The following is a 20,458-nucleotide window of genomic DNA, read 5'->3' as shown; positions in this document are numbered from 1 at the left end:
GAACTCTGAATAAATGACGCAGGTGGGCGAGTCAGGGAGAGGCTGCAGGAACGTGAACATGTTACATATTCTACCCTAAAAACAGGTGGAACGTGTAACATGTCCCCAAAAGGTGAAATTTTTTTTTTTTTTTTCTTTCTTAAAAAGATAGAGTGCTAGAGGAGGGGGATGAGTAAGTAATGACCAAAACATTTGCTTTTTCATTTCATTATAATCATTAGCTATTTCACCAATACATTTTTGCACATTACAGCAACCAGCATAGAAACACTGTTTGCGTGCAATGACAGAGCAAGCAACAGGATCTGCATATGGGCGATTGGGTATCATTTGTTCTCTTGACAATGGTAAGTATTCATGAAATATTCATGGAAAACTCTTGTCCTTTTAACGGTGATGAACGGAGAAAGGACTAGCAAAGTATAGTAGATCAGCCAGTGCCTTACCAAGAAAAAGTTATAAGCTCAGTAACATAACATTTCCATAAGTCACAAAACACAACCATGTAAAAGGAAAAACGCCAATGTTAATGAAATTCTTACACAAACTTCCTATTGTAAAATAACCGCATACATGGACAAGCTTCCCTTTCTACCTGCCTGCAAAACTCAATGCATATGATCATTTATTCTGATGTGATAGGCATTGCAATATTTTAAACGTTTTAATCAATCACATTTTTTGAGAGTTGATTCTGTTAACTCGACTCAAAGGGAAAGTTTCCCTAATCAAGTGTAAACATTTTTTTTATGTGTGCGTGTGTGTATGTATATGATAGACGCAAGCTGTACACACGTTGTGGAAAAAAACTATACCATCTGGCACGTTCAGCAGGCAGTAACCACTACAAAATGTCACAAACCAAAGTGAACAGGGCAGTTGTGCATGTTTACATGTTTAAGACGGGGGCACTCCACTTTAAATCCAACAGCCTTAAGTCAGTCATACATAGTTCAAAATTGAGCTGGGTAAGCTCTGAGAAAAAGATAGAGCCTACTATTGCTGAAGTCCATCCAAAAATACTAGTTGGCTGGCTGTCCCAGGCTTAAATATGCCGAGTCACTAATCAGGTAATAGAATGTGGTTCAAGAGAGTCAGTGAAGTAAACAAATCTTGATCTGCATATTGTTGCAAGTCAGGGAACCAAGGTTTTGAAGTCATTAGATGAATAAAACAGGCACACAACTAAATTTTTTAAAAGCAGACTCCTACATTGGCAGCATCTATATACAGTATCTTATGATCGGTTTCTATGAAAGCTACTCATGACTGTTTGCACAGCTGGATGAATTTGGTATGTGAAAGTATGGGCAAAATAGTTTTCTACACTTGCACAGCCTGTCAACACCAACCATCCGACACTGAAACTTGCATTTCCAACTGTGGTACATATATTACATCACTTGCTTGACATCCTCCATTCAGAAAAAGGCTTGCATTCTTTTCACAGAATGCAAGGCATGCTTTGATTGGAAGAAAAGTTCCAGTGCTCTATGGTTCTGCCTTTAGCACAGAAGGCCCCACACCTCCCCCATGAGGTATGCAAGGTTTTTTTTCCCACATGAAGGAGGAGCCAAGTGAGGGACCTTCTATGATATCTGCACTACAATCAGTTACAGGTCTCAGGGCTGGAAACCAACAGGCATGATATCTGTGCTACTGCCAAAACTACAAGTCCCAGCACCAAATGCTGACAGGAGACTGCGGGCTAAAATAAAAAATAAAAATAAATTAAAAAAAAGTTAAATATTTAACAGATGCTTCAGAAGCCAGAGATGGAACACACTTCAGCATTTAACACATGGTATTAAACACCTTTTATACAACCATATTGCAAAAATATGTTTAGAGAAGTTATTTTTGTAAATAGCAATGCAGTAGCCAAGGTGAGGTGGCAAGGTAGCCAATTAAAAAAAATGCAAATATGAAAGTGCTACAGAAATCCTGATTAATTCTATGACAAAGATCCAAAATGTTTATTTTATTATTATTATTTTTAATAAACTGCAAGCAGCAATGCGGCACAGCCATGCAAGAAACTGTCACTCACCTAATCTATTAAACACACCTTTATTTATTCTGTAACATTTTCACATATACAGAAAAGTAAACTTACACTGCAGGATATATAAAGAGGGATGTGGAAAGATAAACAGCAAAATCCTCACAGAAATCCCTTCTGGCTGAGCTTTCTTTTCTGATTCTGCTGATGGATGGACGTGGCTCATATGATGACTAACTAAAAAGTCTCTTTCTCTATGGAGAAGGGGAAATGGCTGGCTGACAAAGATGGAATCAGTTGCTTTGAGTAGCCAGTATAAGTGAGAAATCCCTGTTATATGAAGACAGCGGACAAAGTCCTTCGGCGCCCAAAGAAAAAAAGGCCAGTGTACACCCCCCTCCAACGAACTGCAAACACCAGCATAGGTTGCAGATCATGCCCTTTTTGTAACCTCCTTCCTTCTCAAACAACTAAGGTGGCCACATTTTTTGGTCTACACCTCAGTCTGCCCCCCCTCCCAGAAAATAAACACGCTATACTTTCCTCTGGGCAAGGTTACTGTGGCTCAGATTCTCCTTTTTCTGGGAACCTCCAACAGCACTCTCAGCCAATCCTCTTTTCAGTACGCCACCATAGAAAGCAGATTCCTATGGGGGCGCACCTGCAGGCTTACCCCAGAGCTGGACTGTGTGTATAGGCACACAGTGTGGCTCCCCCCCCCCCCCCCCCACCCCCCGCTCTCTGCCCACTGAATTTAATTTAGAGCAATAGGAGTCAATGGCTCCTATCACTGCCTGTAAGGGAGGGAAGAGAGCAGCTGCAGATGGGAATAGTGCTGGGTCTATACAAGACTCAGGAAAGCATGGGGGAAATTAACAGACAGGGAATGTGCAAGGACTGAATTAAGGGGAAAAAACCCACACACTGCTTTTAGAACCACTTTAACCCTAAGGAAGCAATGGTTCTCCTACATAAGCATATTTGGCTAAACTTTGTTTAAATTAAAAAATAAGGGACTATAGTATAGTCACAGAACCTAACATGTTAAAACTCATTTATATATGACATTTGGGAAAGGAAAGAATAAGCAAATTGGTGAATGTAATACACATTATTAGCACCATAATAACTTTTACAATAATAAACAAAAATAATAATTATAGAGACATTGTCCCATAATCTGGAACTTTGTGATATGGAGGAGAAAGAGCAAAGAAAAATGGGACACAATGGGACACAAGTATATACAAACTCAATCACTAAAACTTCCTATAAAACATTTAAACAATTTAACCACTTCAGCCCCAGACCATTTTGCTGGCCAAAGACCAGATCACTTTTTGCGATTCAGCACTGTCGCTTTAATTGACAATTGCGCGGTCATGCGACGTGGCTCCCAAACAAAATTGATGTCCTTTTTTTCCCCCCACAAATAAGAGGTTTCTTTTGGTGGTATTTGATCACCCCTGCGGTTTTTATTTTTTGCACTATAAAACAAAAATAGAGCGACAATTTTGAAAATAACGAATTTTTTTTACTTTTTGTTATAATAAATATCCCCCCAAAAAAAAAAAATTATATATATATAAAACATATTTTTCCCCTCAGTTTAGGCCGATACGTATTCCTCTACATATTTTTGGTAAAAATCACAATAAGTGATTGATTGGTTTGCGCAAAAGTTATAGCGTTTACAAAATAGGGGATAGTTTTATGGCATTTTTATAAATTTTTTTTTTTTTTACTAGTAATGGCGGCAATCAGCAATTTTTATTGAGACTGCGACATTATGACGGACACATCTGACATTTTTGACACATTTTGGGACCATTTTCATTTATACAGCGATCACTGCTATACAAATGCATTCTTTTAGTGAACACTGATCTCTGCTCCAATCCCATGGAGCAGAGATCAGCGTCACTTGTTGCTTAGGCAGAACGGGGAGATGCTGTTTACAACTGCATCTCCCAGTTCAGCTGCCCCATGAGACGTTCGCGGGTATGCCCGCGGCGATCGAGTCCGCGGGACCCGTAACCGGACTCACAAGGGTCCCGACCAGCACGCGAGCGCGCTTGCAATGGCAGGGCGGCATTTAAGATTGGACGTACCTGTACGCCAAAATGTCTGCCCGTGCCATTCTGCCGACTTACATCGGCGTGCGCTGGTCGGGAAGTGGTTAATCTGCCACGTTTAAAAAAAATAACAGTGGATGTTCCTGCCATGAAGGTAATGTTCTGGCACTTCCTGTTAAGGAGTGACAATGCCCGGTTTCTGTCTGCCAGTTAAAAGGGATTTGTTTTATCTGTTAAAAAAAAAATAAAAAAAAAAATACAACTTATAGATCATGACATGACCTACAGAAAAACTCCCATTTACTGTATGCAATGGAGACGAGTTGGGGGGGGGGGGGGGGGGGTTGTAGTAAAACCCTAGTGTGGCAATGCTCCTCCAGAGAGATACAGTACAGTACATGAGAATTGTCAGCCTAGGACAGGAATTCTTATGCTGCCACCACATCTAAGAACCAATTGCTGCCAAAAAATAAAAGTTATCTAAAATATCACTTTGCTTACCTAAATTTATGGTCACCTGAAGTGCCGGGTCCAAAATCTTCTCCTCATTCTACATTAGAGTGAGAGGATCCTTCTTTGGGTACCCAAGCAGCTACGTTAATGACCTGAACACTATCCAGTGACCACTTAGGCACCAGAATACTGCAGAGGACAACTACATCACTGTAAAGGGTTCAGCCAGCGCGGGCACAGACTAAAGTACTGGATGACCAGTCTCCACCCTCAGACATTGGCAAGGGACACAGATTGAGGTAGGTGAAAAACTGTTAGAAGGGGTACTTTTTGCTTGAATGCAGAAATGCATTGGCCAGAGGTAGAGCTGCACAATTAATCGTAAAAAAATTGTGATCTCGATTCACCCCCTCTGACATCTCTGCTGCAGAGGTTGCAGATTCTTTCATATAAACAAGTGGAGAAACTATCTGCTCACTCAGCTGTCAAAAGAAAACAACCAGGCAGTCTGACAAGTTTTTTTTTTTTTTAACTTGCAACATTGTAACTAAGCTTTCTTCTTAGATCAAAGGGATAGAACATCTGTGCAGATAAATAATCCAGGCTGACTGCCAAATTTTCAACAAGTGTAAATGCAGGAAGTTTAACCACTTAAAGTCTAAATCTTTTTCTGACACAGCTTTCTTAAAGCGTGGGTTCACACAAAATTTGAACCTCCGCTTTTCGGAACCCTCCCCCCTCCGGTGTCACATTTGACACCTTTCAGGGGGGAGGGGGTGCAGATACCTGTCTAAAACAGTTATTTGCACCCACTTCCAGGCATAGACTCCCATGGGAGTCTATGCCTCTTCCTGTCCCGCCGCACTGTCTGCTGGGACACACACGGGTCCCAGAGGCAGCGCGGACCATCCTCATTGCGCTGCGCGACTCGCGAATGCACACTAGGGAACCAGGATGTGAAGCCTCAATGCTTCACTTCCCGATTCCCTCACCAAGAATGGCACCGGCAGCAGGCGAGAGCAAATCGATTGCTCGGCTTCAGCTGCTGACATCACTGGACTCCAGGAAAGGCAAGTGTCCATTTATTAGTGTCCAGTATTTGTAGCTGCTGGCTCTTAATGAAAATTTTTTAGGTGGACTCCCTCTAAGTTGAAATCAATATTTTTTGCTAGAAAATTACTTGGAACCCCCAAAAATTATATATATTTTAGCAGAGACCCTAGGGAATAAAAAGGCAATTGCTGCAATATTTTATGTCACACTGTATTTGCCCAGCGGTTTTTCAAATGCAATTATTAGGGAAAAAATTCACTTCAATGAAAAAGCACGAAACCGTAAATTCAGCCCAATTTTTTTTTTGTTTTAATGTGAAAGATGTTATGCCACGAGAATCGTGATCCATCTTCTAAGCAAAAAAAATTGTGATTCTCATTTTAGACCGAATCGTGCAGCTCTAGCCAGAGGAATAGATGGATAGAAGGGGAGTTTGTGTGACTGGAAGCTTAGCTGACCTTAGCAAATTTACAAGAACATCAATCCATTGAGTGGAACTTACATAACTCTCTCCATCCATCTTGTGGTACACCATAGCACAGGTGCATGGGCATCTACTGTATGTGTGCATTGGGGGGACATTTTTAATAAATGCTATTGTTGCCAAATCAGTCAATAAAACAATCTTACCATATTATGAACAGCTAACATATTTTGTGCATGTTTTTTATCTGTAAAAGTCTTTGTGTGCATGTCCAAAAGCCCAGAGACAGCTTCTGGGTGCCGCCATCATGGATGTGATGTCACCGCACCAGCAGACTCAGATGTCACTCAAAAGACACTTTATGGTATTCCCCTGCAACCCCTCCCTCCACCCTTCCCAATTCCCACAGCAGCTACATAAGACTATGCTAGGAAACGAGAAACAGCAGAGCTTGGCCAGCAGACAGTAAGTTTTATCCCTCTGTCCATTATCTTTACAGTACCTATGGAGAATAAGTACTTCCATACTCCTAGGTCAAAAAGGTTGTTTGTACTACATAACCTCCTGCCTCTAACATAGGGGAGGTGTTCTGTAGCAACACATTAGCTTTGAAAAAGCAGCAAAACTACAATGTAAGCTTCCCAGGAACAGTAGATATTGATCTGTATTCTGTAGTGGAACTAGGAGCATGCAGCAGTGTAGGCACCATGTTTTGATACTGTGCTGTCACTGATATTGCTGATCTTACACTATTGAGAATCATTGGTTCTCGATCACTACAGTCACATGAGTTTGGTTACAAAACTAACCTGCCAGGCTCAAATGTCACTGTGTTTTGCACAGTAACAGCTGAAGTTTATATACGGTCAAAAAAATAAGTAAAAAAATAAATCATTGAAAATATAAAAAAATAAAAATAAATAGTTAAAACAAGAAATCCTTTTTATTTTCTTAATATATAGTTGTACTATTAATACAGTTATCCCTAACATGACACCCACTAGCAAGTGTTATACTAACCTGTCCTTGCTCCTCAGACCTTGGCTCTGCAACATGTTAAGAGCCGCTGCTGCAGAAACTCCTTACTGGACTCCTCTTCCTCATACATGCAAAGAACCTTCATTGATTTCTATTGTGAGGCCTTGTACTGTTGGAATCCACAACAGATGTCCTCTCCATAGGAATGAATGGAGATTCTGCCAAGAATTACTTCCTGAGATATTTTTCCATACATTAACTTATAATACAAAGACTAATGAATAACGGTAAGCAACTATGTAATTTTATTAAGTGTACTAAAATATGAAAGAATTCTGTCAAAATGTCAAGGCAGTGTTGTTTAGTTTTTAAATATAGGTGGATGCCAATATGGAAATAAGCTAAGCACCCAACAAAAAAGAAAAATCTAAAATGTGTTGCTCGGTCAAATCAGATCGGTGAAATATTTTCAATTGATGAAAGGTCTGGACAGCAGGCAAGATAGTTAAGGCATAGATGCAGTATGCAGTTTAGCATTGTCCTGCTGAAATATGTAAGGCCTTCCCTGAAAAAGATGTTTTGATGGGAGTATACGCTGCTCTAAAACCTGGATACATCTTTCAGCACTGATGGTGCCTTTCCAGATGTGCAAGCTGCCCATTTCACACACAATAATGCACCCTATCCATCAAATATATAGTATTTTTGTGCTAAGCTGGAAGGTCCCTCTCTAGGCGGGAGGATGTAGTGCCCATGGCTGCCAAAAAAAAAAAAAAAAAAAAAAAAAAAAAAAAAAAGTCCCATTTCAATTCATCGGGCCATAGTAAAGTTTTCCAATTTGCAACAGACCATTTGAAATGAGTTTTGGCCTAGAGAAGATGGCAGCATATCTGAATCATGTTCAGATATGGCTAATTCTTTGCATGATAGATCTTTAGTCAGGAAATTAAGTCCTTCTAGATCACTAAAGGCTGGCCCTTTTTGTAGGTATAGCTATGTAAAACATTAAAAAAGTGTCTATACTGTTTAAAATCCAGTACATGGCCTAACCTTTCTCTGCACATGCTCTCTTGCTTTTTGGCATTGTGCTGTAAAATCAGAGCCACTAAAGGCAGATTTACTGCTGTTCAGGGGTCCTGGGCTTAAGAAAAATATCAGCCTCTAGCAAGAAAGAGCAGCAGCCATGCTGGAGGCAATTTATAGTTTACACTAGAATGTAGAATAATTCTTAACCAGTTCTGGACCGCCCACCAAACATTTACTGCGGCAGGCAGCCCGGCTGCGCATAACAATCTACCTGTACATTGCGGCTTCTTCCAGGTCTGGGATGTGCACCACCAGCGACTCGCTCCTATTGGACACAGCGATCTCTCCTGAGAGAGGCAGAATGGCCGTCTGCCTATGTAAACTGCTTACGGTAGCTAGCTGCCAGTAGCGATGTATAACTACAGCGGGCGGTCTGTAAGTGGTTAATGTGGAATGTAAGTTTCCTACTAAAGAACAATATTATTATCAAATTGTTATGGGTAAAGTTCCCCCCTTTTTAAAAAAAAAAAAAAAAAAAAAAAAAAAAAAAAAAAGAGTATTTTGCAGATTGAACTTCTGCCCAGCTTTACTTCTGAGACACCAACTCTCTAAGATGCTCTTTTTTTATACCCATCTTGTTACGGACCTGTTGCCAATTAACCAAAATTAGTTGAAAAATGTTCTTCCAGCTCTTCCATGTTAGTACCACTTAATTTGCCATCTTTGTTGCCCTGTCTCAATTTTTTCAGGTGACTTGTGGGCATCAATTTCAAAATAAAGGTTTTTGTTTTTTGTTTTTGTTTTTTAAATGGTAGTTTTTATAATTTTTTAAATATTTGATGTTTTCTATTGTGAATAGAAGATGGCTTTATGAGATTGGCAAATCATTGCAGACAATAGCTAACAGCTGTCAAATTTGGTGGAATAGTACATTCATAGTTCAATAGTACAATACATAGTATTGTGTGCGATTTCACAACATGAAATCGCACACAAATGCGCTGTATGTTCTTGTAAAATTCACATGTGATCCTGGGCAGTGCGATTTCAGTTCATTCATTTGAATGGGCAGAAATTGTGCCTTAACACCCCAAAAGTAGTGTGTGCAATCCAGTGCAGGCAAACACACTGTATTTAGGACCTGTGTCTGGGGTGTCATTAAAGCGGGGTTCCACCGCCGTTTTTTTTTTTTTTTTTTTTCTCGTCTTAATTGCAATAATTAAGTTTTCTAATTATGTAACTTACTTTTATTTTTTCGATAAGTGTCTTGCTGCCATTTTTCGGTCTTAGAAAGCCTTTATAAAAAACGTCTCCTGACGTTTTCCCTTTTGCCTGTGGGCATGTGAAGCCCACAGGCATTGTCTTCTGGGACACTGTGCTGCTAATGTCCCAGCATGCACCACCCGTATAATCTCCGATCTCGCGCAGATTAAACCGCTCGAGTGCTGACAACAACTCAGGTTGCCATCACAACGGGCGGCGTCTTAGGAAGTCCTGCCCCAACTGAGATGTGCGCACGAGAGAACTCGAGCCTAGGCGCCGCACAGACTCCTGGGAAATTGAAAAAACTATCCCAGGAGCCCGTGCGGCCGACAGGAAGAGCTGACCTGCCGCTGAAGCCCCACCCATATCCGCAACAGCACCACCCCTTTCTGGAATCTCCAGGAGCAGGAGATTTAAATAAGAAAAAAAGAGAACAAGACAGCAGCAAGGTAAGGGGGATATCCAGCGATTAGAGAACCAGATAATCACATAGGCATAGGAGTAGGAATTCGAGTGGAGCTCCGCTTTAAGTAAACACTAAATACAGAAAGAAACAAATGCACTGCCACTCAACATCCAAAATAATGAAGTAAAAATAAATAAAAAATACACCCTAAAATAAGCTGCTGCAAACACCAAAATGTGTTCCACATAAAAAAAAAGTAAATAATAAAAACAGCACTGTGCAGCTAACACATCAAGCTAAAATTTGGTCAGAAATAATGAGAACTGCAAACACTTTCTGATTGAACTTTTGCACAATTGTATACTTTTATCTATTCACGCACTCATTTTTGATTATTCATTTAATTTTAGAACAATTTTATTACATGATATTTATGTACATTGTCTTAGCAGGGCAGTATTGTGCTCATTATTGCTGTTTATTGCAGTAGGAGGCTCTGAGAGTCACTTGTCTTTAGTTATTTCTTTTTTTGCACCTTATGTTAGCAGGGCAGTAGCGTGTTTACTTATTCTGTTGTGGAATTAGATAGCATTTTAATTTACATATACATTGTACCATTTCTTGCATTTCATTTTTGACCATATTTTTTAGTTTGATGTGTTAGCAGCGCAGCACTTTTTTTTTTTGTTAATATAATGGTGCACCAAAATCAAAAATTCAGGATGCACTTGGCCGAAATGGATGTTTTAAAGAAAAAAAAAAATATTATATATATATTTCGTTTGCCGCCCGCCATATGGCGGCCAGGCGGCGCGGCTCTTGTTCTGGGTGGGCATCATATGATAACCGTCCATTTAAACAGAGCACGAGAGCCACCGTGTGCGTGCAGCCCTGTATCTTCGGTGGCGGCATGTCACAGAGACACCGCTCGCCACAGAGGCATGGCTGTTTACCACGTTATTGGCTGTGATCCTTTCACAGCCGATCACTAAATGTAAACAGAACGGTAATGAGATATTGGCGGGTCCACCTCCTCACACACCGATCGTGTGTGAAAAGGAGATTGCGTTAACATCCTGCTACCACTTGCAGTGTACACCAACACACAAAGATTGCGCCGCCCGCCCCCCCCCCCCCAATAAAGAGGACCTGTCACCACCCACTAAAGTACCCGACTACCTGTCACAGTCCATCGGCGTACCTGTCACCAGGCCATCAGAGTACCCGAGTACCTGTCACCAGGCCATCAGAGTACCCAAGTACCTGTCACCAGGCCATCAGAGTACCCAAGTACCTGTCACCAGGCCATCAGAGTACCCAAGTACCTGTCACCAGGCCATCAGAGTACCCAAGTACCTGTCACCAGGCCATCAGAGTACCCAAGTACCTGTCACCAGGCCATCAGAGTACCCAAGTACCTGTCTGCAGCTCATCAAGTTACCCGAGTACCTATCTGCAGCCCATGCCTCAGAGAATATATGAAATGAGATGTGTCATTTATGCTCCTAGAACACCTGAAGGTGCTACATCAATGTTGGGCCTCTGTATGTGGTCAGACTGTAAAAGTCTCACATGTGGTATCGCCGTACTCGGGTAGAGTAGTAGAATGTATTTTGGAGTTTAAATTGTTGTATGCATATGCTGTGTGTGAGAAATAACCTGATATGACAATTTTGTTTTAAAAAAAAAAAAAAAAAAATTAATTTTGCTAAGATTTGTGGGGTAAAAAAAATACAACTTAAAAAAACTCACTATGCTACTTAATACCTTGAAATGTCTACTTTCTAAAAAGTTGTCATTAGGGGGGTATTTGTACTTTCCTGACTTGTTAGGCCCCTTTCACACAGACGATCCGTTCAGGTCTGCCTGTCAGTTTTTAAGCGGGATCTGAACGGACAATCCATAGAGATCTATGGAGGGACGCATGTCAGCGGTGACATGTCCGCTGACATAAGACCCGCTCCAATCTGAAAAAGTGTGAAGGAAAAAAGACCTATTTTTCAATACGTCTGCTTATCGGATCGGGTGACGACAGACTCTATGGTCATCCGATCCCCCATAGGGGAGAGCGGTGCTCTGACAGGTCTGTCCCTGCACTGTGTGCAGAGACAGACCTGTCATCTTACTGCTCAGCAGCGATTAACAGAGCGATCCCCCGCTGAGCAGAGCGGGCTCCGTACACGGACACGTCTGTGTGAAGGAGCCTTTAGGCCCCTTTCCCACTGGGGCGTTTTTCAAATAGCGCCTGTATAGCGCCTGAAAAAATCTGGCCCCTTTCACTCCAGTGTGAGAGGCCTGGAGCGGTGCGCTAGCAGGACGGTGAAAAAAGTCCTGTTAGCCGCATGTTTGGAGTGGTGTATTCACCGCTCCTACCCATTGAAATCAATGGGGCAGCGCAGCAATACCGCCGGCAAAGCGGCGCTTTGCGAGCGGTTCTAACCCTTTTCCGGCCGCTAGCGGGGGTTAAAACCCCTCCAATAGCGGCTGCATACCGCCACTAAAACTAAAATAGCGCCGCTTTACCGCTGACGCCACTCCCGCCTCAGTGTGAAAGGGGCCTAAGGGTCTTAAAAAATGAGATACACCTGATGTACTGAAAGCCTGATCAGATGTGATCAGTTTTCAGTGATTGGCGCCATAGTTTGTAGACTAACTTTCACAAAGACCAAATAATATACACTAATTTGGGTTATTTTTACCAAAGATATGTAGCAGTATAAATTTTTGCCAACATTTATGAAGAAAAATTACTAATTTGCAACATTTTATGACAGAAACAAAGAAAAAGGCATTTTTTTCACAAAATTTACTTTTTTAATTTATAGCACAAAAAAAAAAAAAAAACACTAGTGATTAAATAGCACCAAAAGAAAGCTATTCATGTAAAAAAAAAAAAAAAAATAAAAAGGATGCAAATTCCATATGGGTACAGTGTTGCATGACTGAGTAAAAGTGTGAGAGCACTGAAAAGCAGAAAATTGGTCTGGGCACGAAAGGGGTGTAAGTGCCCTGTATTGAGGTGGTTAATGTACATGGAGCCAGCAATGTCACGATGCATGCGCTCTGAAGGAATGGCCACCCGGTTCGTTCCTTGAGGCTGAGTTCACACCATTGCAAACTGGATGTGGGTTTCCCAGCATCCAATTCGCAATAGCATGAGATTTTGAATGGCTCTCTATGAAACCAGTGAGCATATCTCCACGGCAGATCTGGAGCGTTTGCAGAAAAACAATGTGCATCATTTGGTCTGTTTCAGGTCTGAGTTCAGCCCAAATGCGGGCTGAATCGCAAGCAGCCTGACATGTGAACCGAGCCTCAGAGTCCTGTGCTGTAAACAGTGGCTCCCATGCACGGGAGTGATGTCATCATGACTCTGGCCAGTCACACAGTCAGAGTCCGTGAAACCGGAAGGAAAACCAGGTGAAGATAGAAGCGCGTCAGTTCAACGCTAGAGGGCTTAGTTCTAAGCCAAGTTTCACATAATGTGCTAGCACATTATAGCTTTGCCTTGCGGGTGAAAAAAAAAAAAGAAGAAAGAAGACCAGTGGTGGTTTACTACCATTTTAACGAATAAGAATGTATTGTCGGCCATTATCGGCACCTTTTGAAGTGGTGTTAAAAATCCCACTTGATGCATTTTTGGTGAGTATTTGGCAAAAGAACCAAAAATGCACCTCCCATTGAAAACATAGTAAGAGCGCATCAAAAATGCACTGTTTTTTGTCACATGACCTATAAAGATTATTCCGCATATTTAATGCACCATTTGATTTGCTCACATTATAAACAGGTTAACTTTAAAGGATAAGTCCACCTTTTGTAACATGCTAAACCTGTATTCAGGGTGCAACATGTTACTGTTTATTTTTTTTACAGTGGCTGTGCGCCCACCCATATCATTCATTCCCAGTGCTCTGTGAAGGTGATAACTACAAGTACAGGGCAGCCTTTGCAGCTGTTGGCTTGTAGTTCTCAATGAACTACCAGGGAGCTGTTGAACACTTTAGGTAGTTCTTTGATGCTTCCTTGATGCAAGAGCATTAACAGGAGACAATAAAAAAATGGGGTAGGGTAGCAACTTGGGGACTGACTGCAAGAACCAAGATGACGCATTAAAGAAAAAGAAAAAAAAAAAAAAAAAAAAAGATTTATCCTATGCAGGTTTGGACTTTCTCCTCCTCCCCCGGCAAGGGTTTACTAATCACTATAAATATGAAAATTCTGTAGTGACCATTTTTGAAGGCCTCTGACCAGCCCACATAAGTCTCTAAAAATAAATGGAATCATCTGATTAAAATAACCTAGAGCATGCTTCTGATTCACAAATGATAACCCAGTATGTACAGCTAACGATGTGAATTAGGACTGAAGGATCTCATTGTTTGGGAAAGAGGAAGTGAAAAACATGACTCGTGCACTAGGCAGAGCTACAAGTCGGGAGGAGAATAACATGGAAGCAAGCAGAGGAACCATGTTTCCATATCATCTACATATATCACTAACCAGAAATGTAAAGCTTCCATCAGTGCTGCAGAAGTACACAGTATAAGGCCTTTCATCACCCGGTTAGCCTAAGGGGCTCATTTATATTGCAATCCCCATTTTCAGTGAGTGGTTCTACCTGCATGTTTACATGCGATTGTGGTACATTTTTAGCATTATTTTTTTTTTACCGAGTTGCCTCATGTTAGATGTTAAAGTGTAGGCTTCGAGCACAGGGGTGTACACATGTGCAAAGGCATTGGGATGCTCATGTGTTGCATGGATCCCAGTACAAGCAGTCCCATTCATGTTAAAGCGGAGTTCCGCACAACTTTTTTTTTTTTTTTCTTCTTTAATTGATAGGTGAAATGTGGATGTTTCTAAAATATAAAATGTAATACTTGCAAGTTTCTCCCTCCTGTTGTGGACGTTGCCATCATGACTGTGAGCATGTGAAGCCCAATCAATATCTCTTCCTGGATAAGCGTTGGAGAGGTGCATGCTGGGTAAACAGAATGTGTCTTTCGATCTTGCGCATGCTCGATTCACCAGCGACTGTAGCGCCTATTGTTTCTAAATTTGCCATAACGGGCGGCAACGGAGGAAGATCCCACCCCGTTGTTATGGCAACAAATGGCTTTCTTCCCTTTTTAAGAATGGTGCTGTGATCCACCATAAATCACATTGTATCCTATAAAGAAATGACAATTTTTGATCACAGTACTGCCCACAGACTCCTGAGAAATGATGGCACATCATTTCCCAGGAGCACAGGGGAGAGGGGAAGTGACAAGGAGCTCTGCGGACCAGGAAGTGGCAGATTAGGACTACATAGCAACAGGGCGTTTCTGGTATATAAATCTTCCTCCAAAAAAGTTTCTTTATAAGTTAAAAGGAGTCTGTTAATGTGGGGCCATGCACGGCTGTTGAATTGAGAGCAGTGGCTGTGTCCCAACTGACAATAATGGGTCTGCCTGCATACCCATGCATCCCTGTGGTAAGGGGAACTTGCAAGGAAAATTAAAAAAAAAACAGCATTTTAGCTTGCACATGACTGGATGATAAAATCAGCAGAGCTTCCCCTCATTTCAGATCTACAGCGACTGCACTTGTAAGTGCACTTATAGTGCAAAGTGGATTTGCCTTTCTCACCTGCATGCCTGTCACATTAGGACAAGCGACTGTGTTAGTGCAGCCACTGTGTCTCAATAGACTCAGAGCCAACTCACACTATATGTGGTGACCAACGTTTTACCTTACTGTAAAAAGTCAGTCAATGAAGGGACACACAGGAAACAATTGTTTCCTATGTGTCCCATTTACACTGAAACACTGCCTAGTGCAGACATGCTACATGTTATCCCAGCGCACGGACCATAATCGCACTGCAATGTCGGGCAGAGCAGTGCATCACACTGCCCCACAATGCAACGGATGAAGTGTACATTCTGTACAGTACAAATAGTTAGTGCAAAACAAAAAATAAAAAGGGAGCAGTGCGATGCAATTTATCATGTACCATACTGCCCCCTAGCGTAGGGGCAATGCAGAGCGGCCGAAATGCTGAATCGCTCCAGCTGCTCTGCTATTTCAGAGGGGCAGTATGAAATGGCCCTTTAAATGGTTTTAAAAAGAGGAGTTGGCCCCCATCCCTCCTGGGGTGGCAGACAAACCCCCTTTTAGGTGGAGCTCTGTTTTAAGATAAAAACGTTTCTTACCTTAATGCATTCCCCAAACACTTTCCTGGGTCCTCATATTACCCAGCACTGTCCCATCTACAGTACTGCTCCTTCTCTTACTAGTCTCACTGGAGACACTGCTGAGGTCAGTTAAAGTAGAACTAAACCCATCGATTTAACAGTTAAAAAAAAAAACATTACATGCCGGCAATAACTGTCAATTTGTTTGGTCCCCAAACTGTCAAACCAACAAATGACTGGCCCATAACTAATAACATGTGCAGCATCATTGCCATCGAAGATCAAACAGGGACCAAGATAGTAGCCTCCCTGCCTGAAAATGCTTGGAGGGTTTAGTTACACTTTAAATCCTACGAGGAGGGGGCAGGGAGTGTGGCCATGGAAGCAGGAGCATGGCGGCACAGGTGCCCCCTCAGCACACAACTTACGGAGGGGGCACTTGTAAGGAGGAGGACTGGACAGCACCAGTGGGGGGGGGGGTTCTCCAGAAGAGGTGGTAAGGGACCGCTCCGTGCAATCAGGTAAGTAGGAGGATTGGACAGCACCAGTGGGGGGGACTCCAGAAGAGGTGGTAAGTGACCGCTCCGTGCAATCAGGTAAGTAGGAGGATTGGACAGCACCAGTGGGGGGGACTCCAGAAGAGGTGGTAAGGGACCGCTCCGTGCAATCAGGTAAGTAGGAGGATTGGACAGCACCAGTGGGGGGGACTCCAGAAGAGGTGGTAAGGGACCGCTCCGTGCAATCAGGTTAGTAGGAGGATTGGACAGCACCAGTGGGGGGGACTCCAGAAGAGGTGGTAAGTGACCGCTCCGTGCAATCAGGTAAGTAGGAGGATTGGACAGCACCAGTGGGGGGGACTCCAGAAGAGGTGGTAAGGGACCGCTCCGTGCAATCAGGTTAGTAGGAGGATTGGACAGCACCAGTGGGGGGGACTCCAGAAGAGGTGGTAAGTGACCGCTCCGTGCAATCAGGTAAGTAGGAGGATTGGACAGCACCAGTGGGGGGGACTCCAGAAGAGGTGGCAAGGGACTGCTGTGTGCAAGAATAACATATTTTTTGTTTTAATAATAGCCTTTAATATCACTTTAAATGGGCTACCTAAAGTCAAGAGACCCCGAAATAAACTGCTCTTTAATGGTATACAGGCCCATGTAAGTAAGCCCTTACATGCATTTGTTGTGCATTTATGTGCAAAAAAAAAAATTGCTGCACGCTGTACTTTTCTCAAACACACGTAAAAAAGCACTGCAATGGTGTAAACGTGGCTCCCTGAAATACATTCATGTTTCTTGTATACATGCAGTTCCTAAAAACACATTGAACTGCCTCCGATGTAAGGGAAGCCTCAGTCTTCAGCCAGGTTTGTAAAGGCAAATAGAATGGAGCTGTGAGGGAGCCTCTCCTCATAATGAATGGTAGTACTCCACGCCTGAGTGACACAGTAAATGACAGGGCACATGAATTGCAGGCCAGGTCCATGATAGCAGGTTACGTACACAGGAGCTGACCTTCTATATAGTATATACATCCATGGAGCTGTATACACTACTGGCCTCTACTCTCCCATGACTGAGGCGTTCTCCATCCCTACTGCTGCCACATCATCCCTTCAGGAGGGAAGGAAGAGGGAGACCCAGGCCAGGCGTTACTGGCATCCCTACAATAGGGATGGGTACAGTCCTGACTGTATATTTCTGGGGGGCACAAAATGCCACCCACCTTAAGTCGAGTGCCCACCTCGCCCCCCTCCCCACTTTCCAAGCGCCGGCTTTTCTTCCATTCACCGGTGCCTCACCTCATCCTCCTTGTGGTTCCGGATCCCTCTCACCAGGTCTTGCAGGTTCTTATCGAACATGCGATCAATGCTGCCCTTCACCATACGGAGCGCCATGTCTGCACACCGGCTAAGGGCCCCGCCGTACTCTCCTGTCACCGGACACGGACACACAAAATGGCTGCCACTCAGCTGACTGCTTTCCACGCCCACCGAGCCACGTGACTGACAGCACAAGAGGCGGCCTGAGGGGGCGTTGAACGGTCTTCTGTAGGTGCGGTGTGACTGAGGAGAGAGGGGTGACATGTCAGTGAGGCAAGTGTCCTCAGACGGTGTGTGACAGGAATATGGACAAACCTGTTCTGTAGGAGAGACATAGAAGGTCTGTTCTATGAGGGCTCTGATATGATGGCTGGTAGTGAGGGAAACTGGCCAGCTTTCATCTGACAGGATTTTGGGGGGATTTCCACAGAAGTCAGGGGCTAGTGTGAAGAATCTTGTCAACATTTGATAATGCCAATACGAGACACGACGAATAACCAGAAAATTGTATTTTGCTTTTACCAGTCAAGTCTCAGAACCTTGTTTTCATTTTTTTTTCTTTCATTTACATTTAAAAATGACTTTAGGTCTGAAAATTACTTAAAGAGGAAGTAAACCCTGATGAGTTTACTTCCTCTTTCATTCCCTGCAAAGGCAAAGCATAATGGACTACTATGCATCGCATAGTAGCCCATTATGTGTCACTTACCTGACACAGGAGCCAGCGAAGTCACCGCTGTCCCCTGTAGCCTGCCGCATCCATCTTGTTGGTGGGGTCTCGCAGCTCCGCCGCTGTGATTCGGCGATGACGTCACTCCCGCGCATGCGCACGGGAGCCGACACGCGCGGCAGCTCTGTCGCTGAGAATGCCGCACTCAGTGCGCCTGCGCGCCGCTGTCTATGGTGCATGCGCCGTAGACAGCGGTGCCTGTTTTTGGGCAAATATCTCCTAAACCATATAGGTTTAGGAGATATTGCTTGGACCTACAGGTAAGCCTTAATCTAGGCTTACCTGTAGGTCAAAGGGGTTTGTAAGGGTTTACAACCACTTTAAAGAGGAAGTAAAACCTTACTAAAAAAAAAAATAGACCCTGCAAGGCAAAGGCATAATGAGCTAGTATGCATAGCATATGAAAAAGAAAGATGCTGGCGCTCAAATATTCTAATTATAAACCGGTACGCTGCAATCCAAAAAAAATCCTTCTATGAAGTGGAAAAAATATATGTATCTAATTGTGAGTTGCGCCCCCTATTTAGCCATTTGTAAAAACAACCAAAAATGTGTATAAAAAAATGTTTTTTGTTGTTAACTGTGCTCAAAGTTTTTTTGCATGTACTTATAGTACAAGCCAATACCACCGCTTGTTATTATACTATTCAGTGCTTTAACCACTTAACAACCGCCCATTGCCGATTAACGGCTTCAGGGCGGTTGTTTAACTCTGAGAGGCCGTTAATGGCCTCCCAGAATTCTGCTCTTGCGCGCCCCCTGGGGCGCACACACGAGATCATCCGTGACCGCCGGGTCCGCATCACGGATCACGGTAAACGGGCGCTCGTCGCGGGCGTTTACCACGTGATCGCTCCGTCAAATGACGGAGTGATCACTTGTAAACAAACCGGCGTCATGTTATAATGCCGGTTCCTCCCTCCCCCTCTCTGTACCGATCGGTACAGCGGAGGGGAAAGAGATCGGTGTTAGCAGCGATGAGGGCTGCATCTGCAGTGCCCACATCGCTGCTCACCGAATTTAACCCCTCAGTTCCCTGCAAATACACTGCAATACCCTGCAAATACTCTGCAATACCAGCCATTACTCTGCAGTACCCCCCATTACTCTGCAATACCCTGCCATTACTCTGCAGTACCCCCCAATACTCTGCAGTACCCCCCAATACTCTGCAGTACCCTGCCATTACTCTGCAATACCCCCCAATACTCTGCAATACCCCCCAATACTCTGCAATAGCCGCCAATACTCTGCAATACCCGCCAATACCTGCCAATACCCCGCCAATACTCTGCAATACCCTGCCATAAATTGCCATACCCAGCCATACTTGGAGATACCCTGCAATACCCAGCCATACTCTGAGATACCCAGCCATACTCGGTGATACCCTGCAATACCCAGCCATTGACGCCCCCCGCCCACCCCTCACCGCCCTCCGGTGCTTCTACCAACTCGCCAATATGATCAAAGCCAGAATCTTTTTTTTTTTTTTTTTTATTTCAGGCTTCCCAGCCTAGAGGTGAGATGTGGGGTCATATTGACCCCCAGATTTCACTGTAAACAGGACCTGTCATCCCATATTCCTATTACAAGGGATGTTTACATTCCTTGTAATAGGAATAAAAGTGATCAAAAATTTTTTGGGGGGGAAAAAAATGTCAAACTAAAATAAATAAAGTAAAATGAACAATAAAAAAAAAATTTTTTTTAAAGCGCCCCTGTCCCCATGTGCTCGCATGCAGGAGCGAACGCATACGTAAGCCCCGCCCACATATGAAAACGGTGTTCAAACCACACATGTGAGGTATCGCCGTGAACGTTAGAGCGAGAGCAATAATTCTAGCCCTAGACCTCCTCTGTAACTCAAAACATGTAACCAGTAAAAAAAATTTAAAGCGTCGCCTATGGGGATTTTTAAGTAGCGACGTTTGGCGCCATTCCACGGGCATGTGCAATTTTGAAGAGTGACATGTTCGATATCTATTTACTCAGCATAACTTCATCTTTCACATTATGCAAAAATTGGGCTAACTTTACTGTTTTTTTT

The 20,458-nt window shown here is 43.1% G+C and overlaps 1 protein-coding gene across 4 annotated transcripts in view; it reads right to left on the bottom strand.

The window, feature by feature from the left end:
* AP3D1 (adaptor related protein complex 3 subunit delta 1) overlaps nt 1–17,837 on the bottom strand; it is a 167,653-nt gene extending 149,816 nt beyond the window's left edge. For all 4 annotated transcript variants that reach the window (XM_077475978.1, XM_077475979.1, XM_077475980.1 and 1 more), the window contains exon 1: nt 17,658–17,837. In XM_077475978.1, coding sequence (XP_077332104.1) covers nt 17,658–17,753 — 96 coding nt within the window. In that variant the 5' untranslated portion in view covers nt 17,754–17,837. The remainder of the gene's footprint in view (nt 1–17,657) is intronic.
* Between the last annotated feature and the right edge of the window lie 2,621 nt (nt 17,838–20,458).

The sequence above is a fragment of the Lithobates pipiens genome, unplaced genomic scaffold (genome assembly GCF_037356315.1).
Source record: "Lithobates pipiens isolate NorthernLeopardFrog02 unplaced genomic scaffold, aLitPip1_a1.2 Scaffold_13, whole genome shotgun sequence".
NCBI lineage: Eukaryota > Metazoa > Chordata > Amphibia > Anura > Ranidae > Lithobates > Lithobates pipiens.
This window is presented reverse-complemented; position numbering and strand designations above follow the sequence as displayed.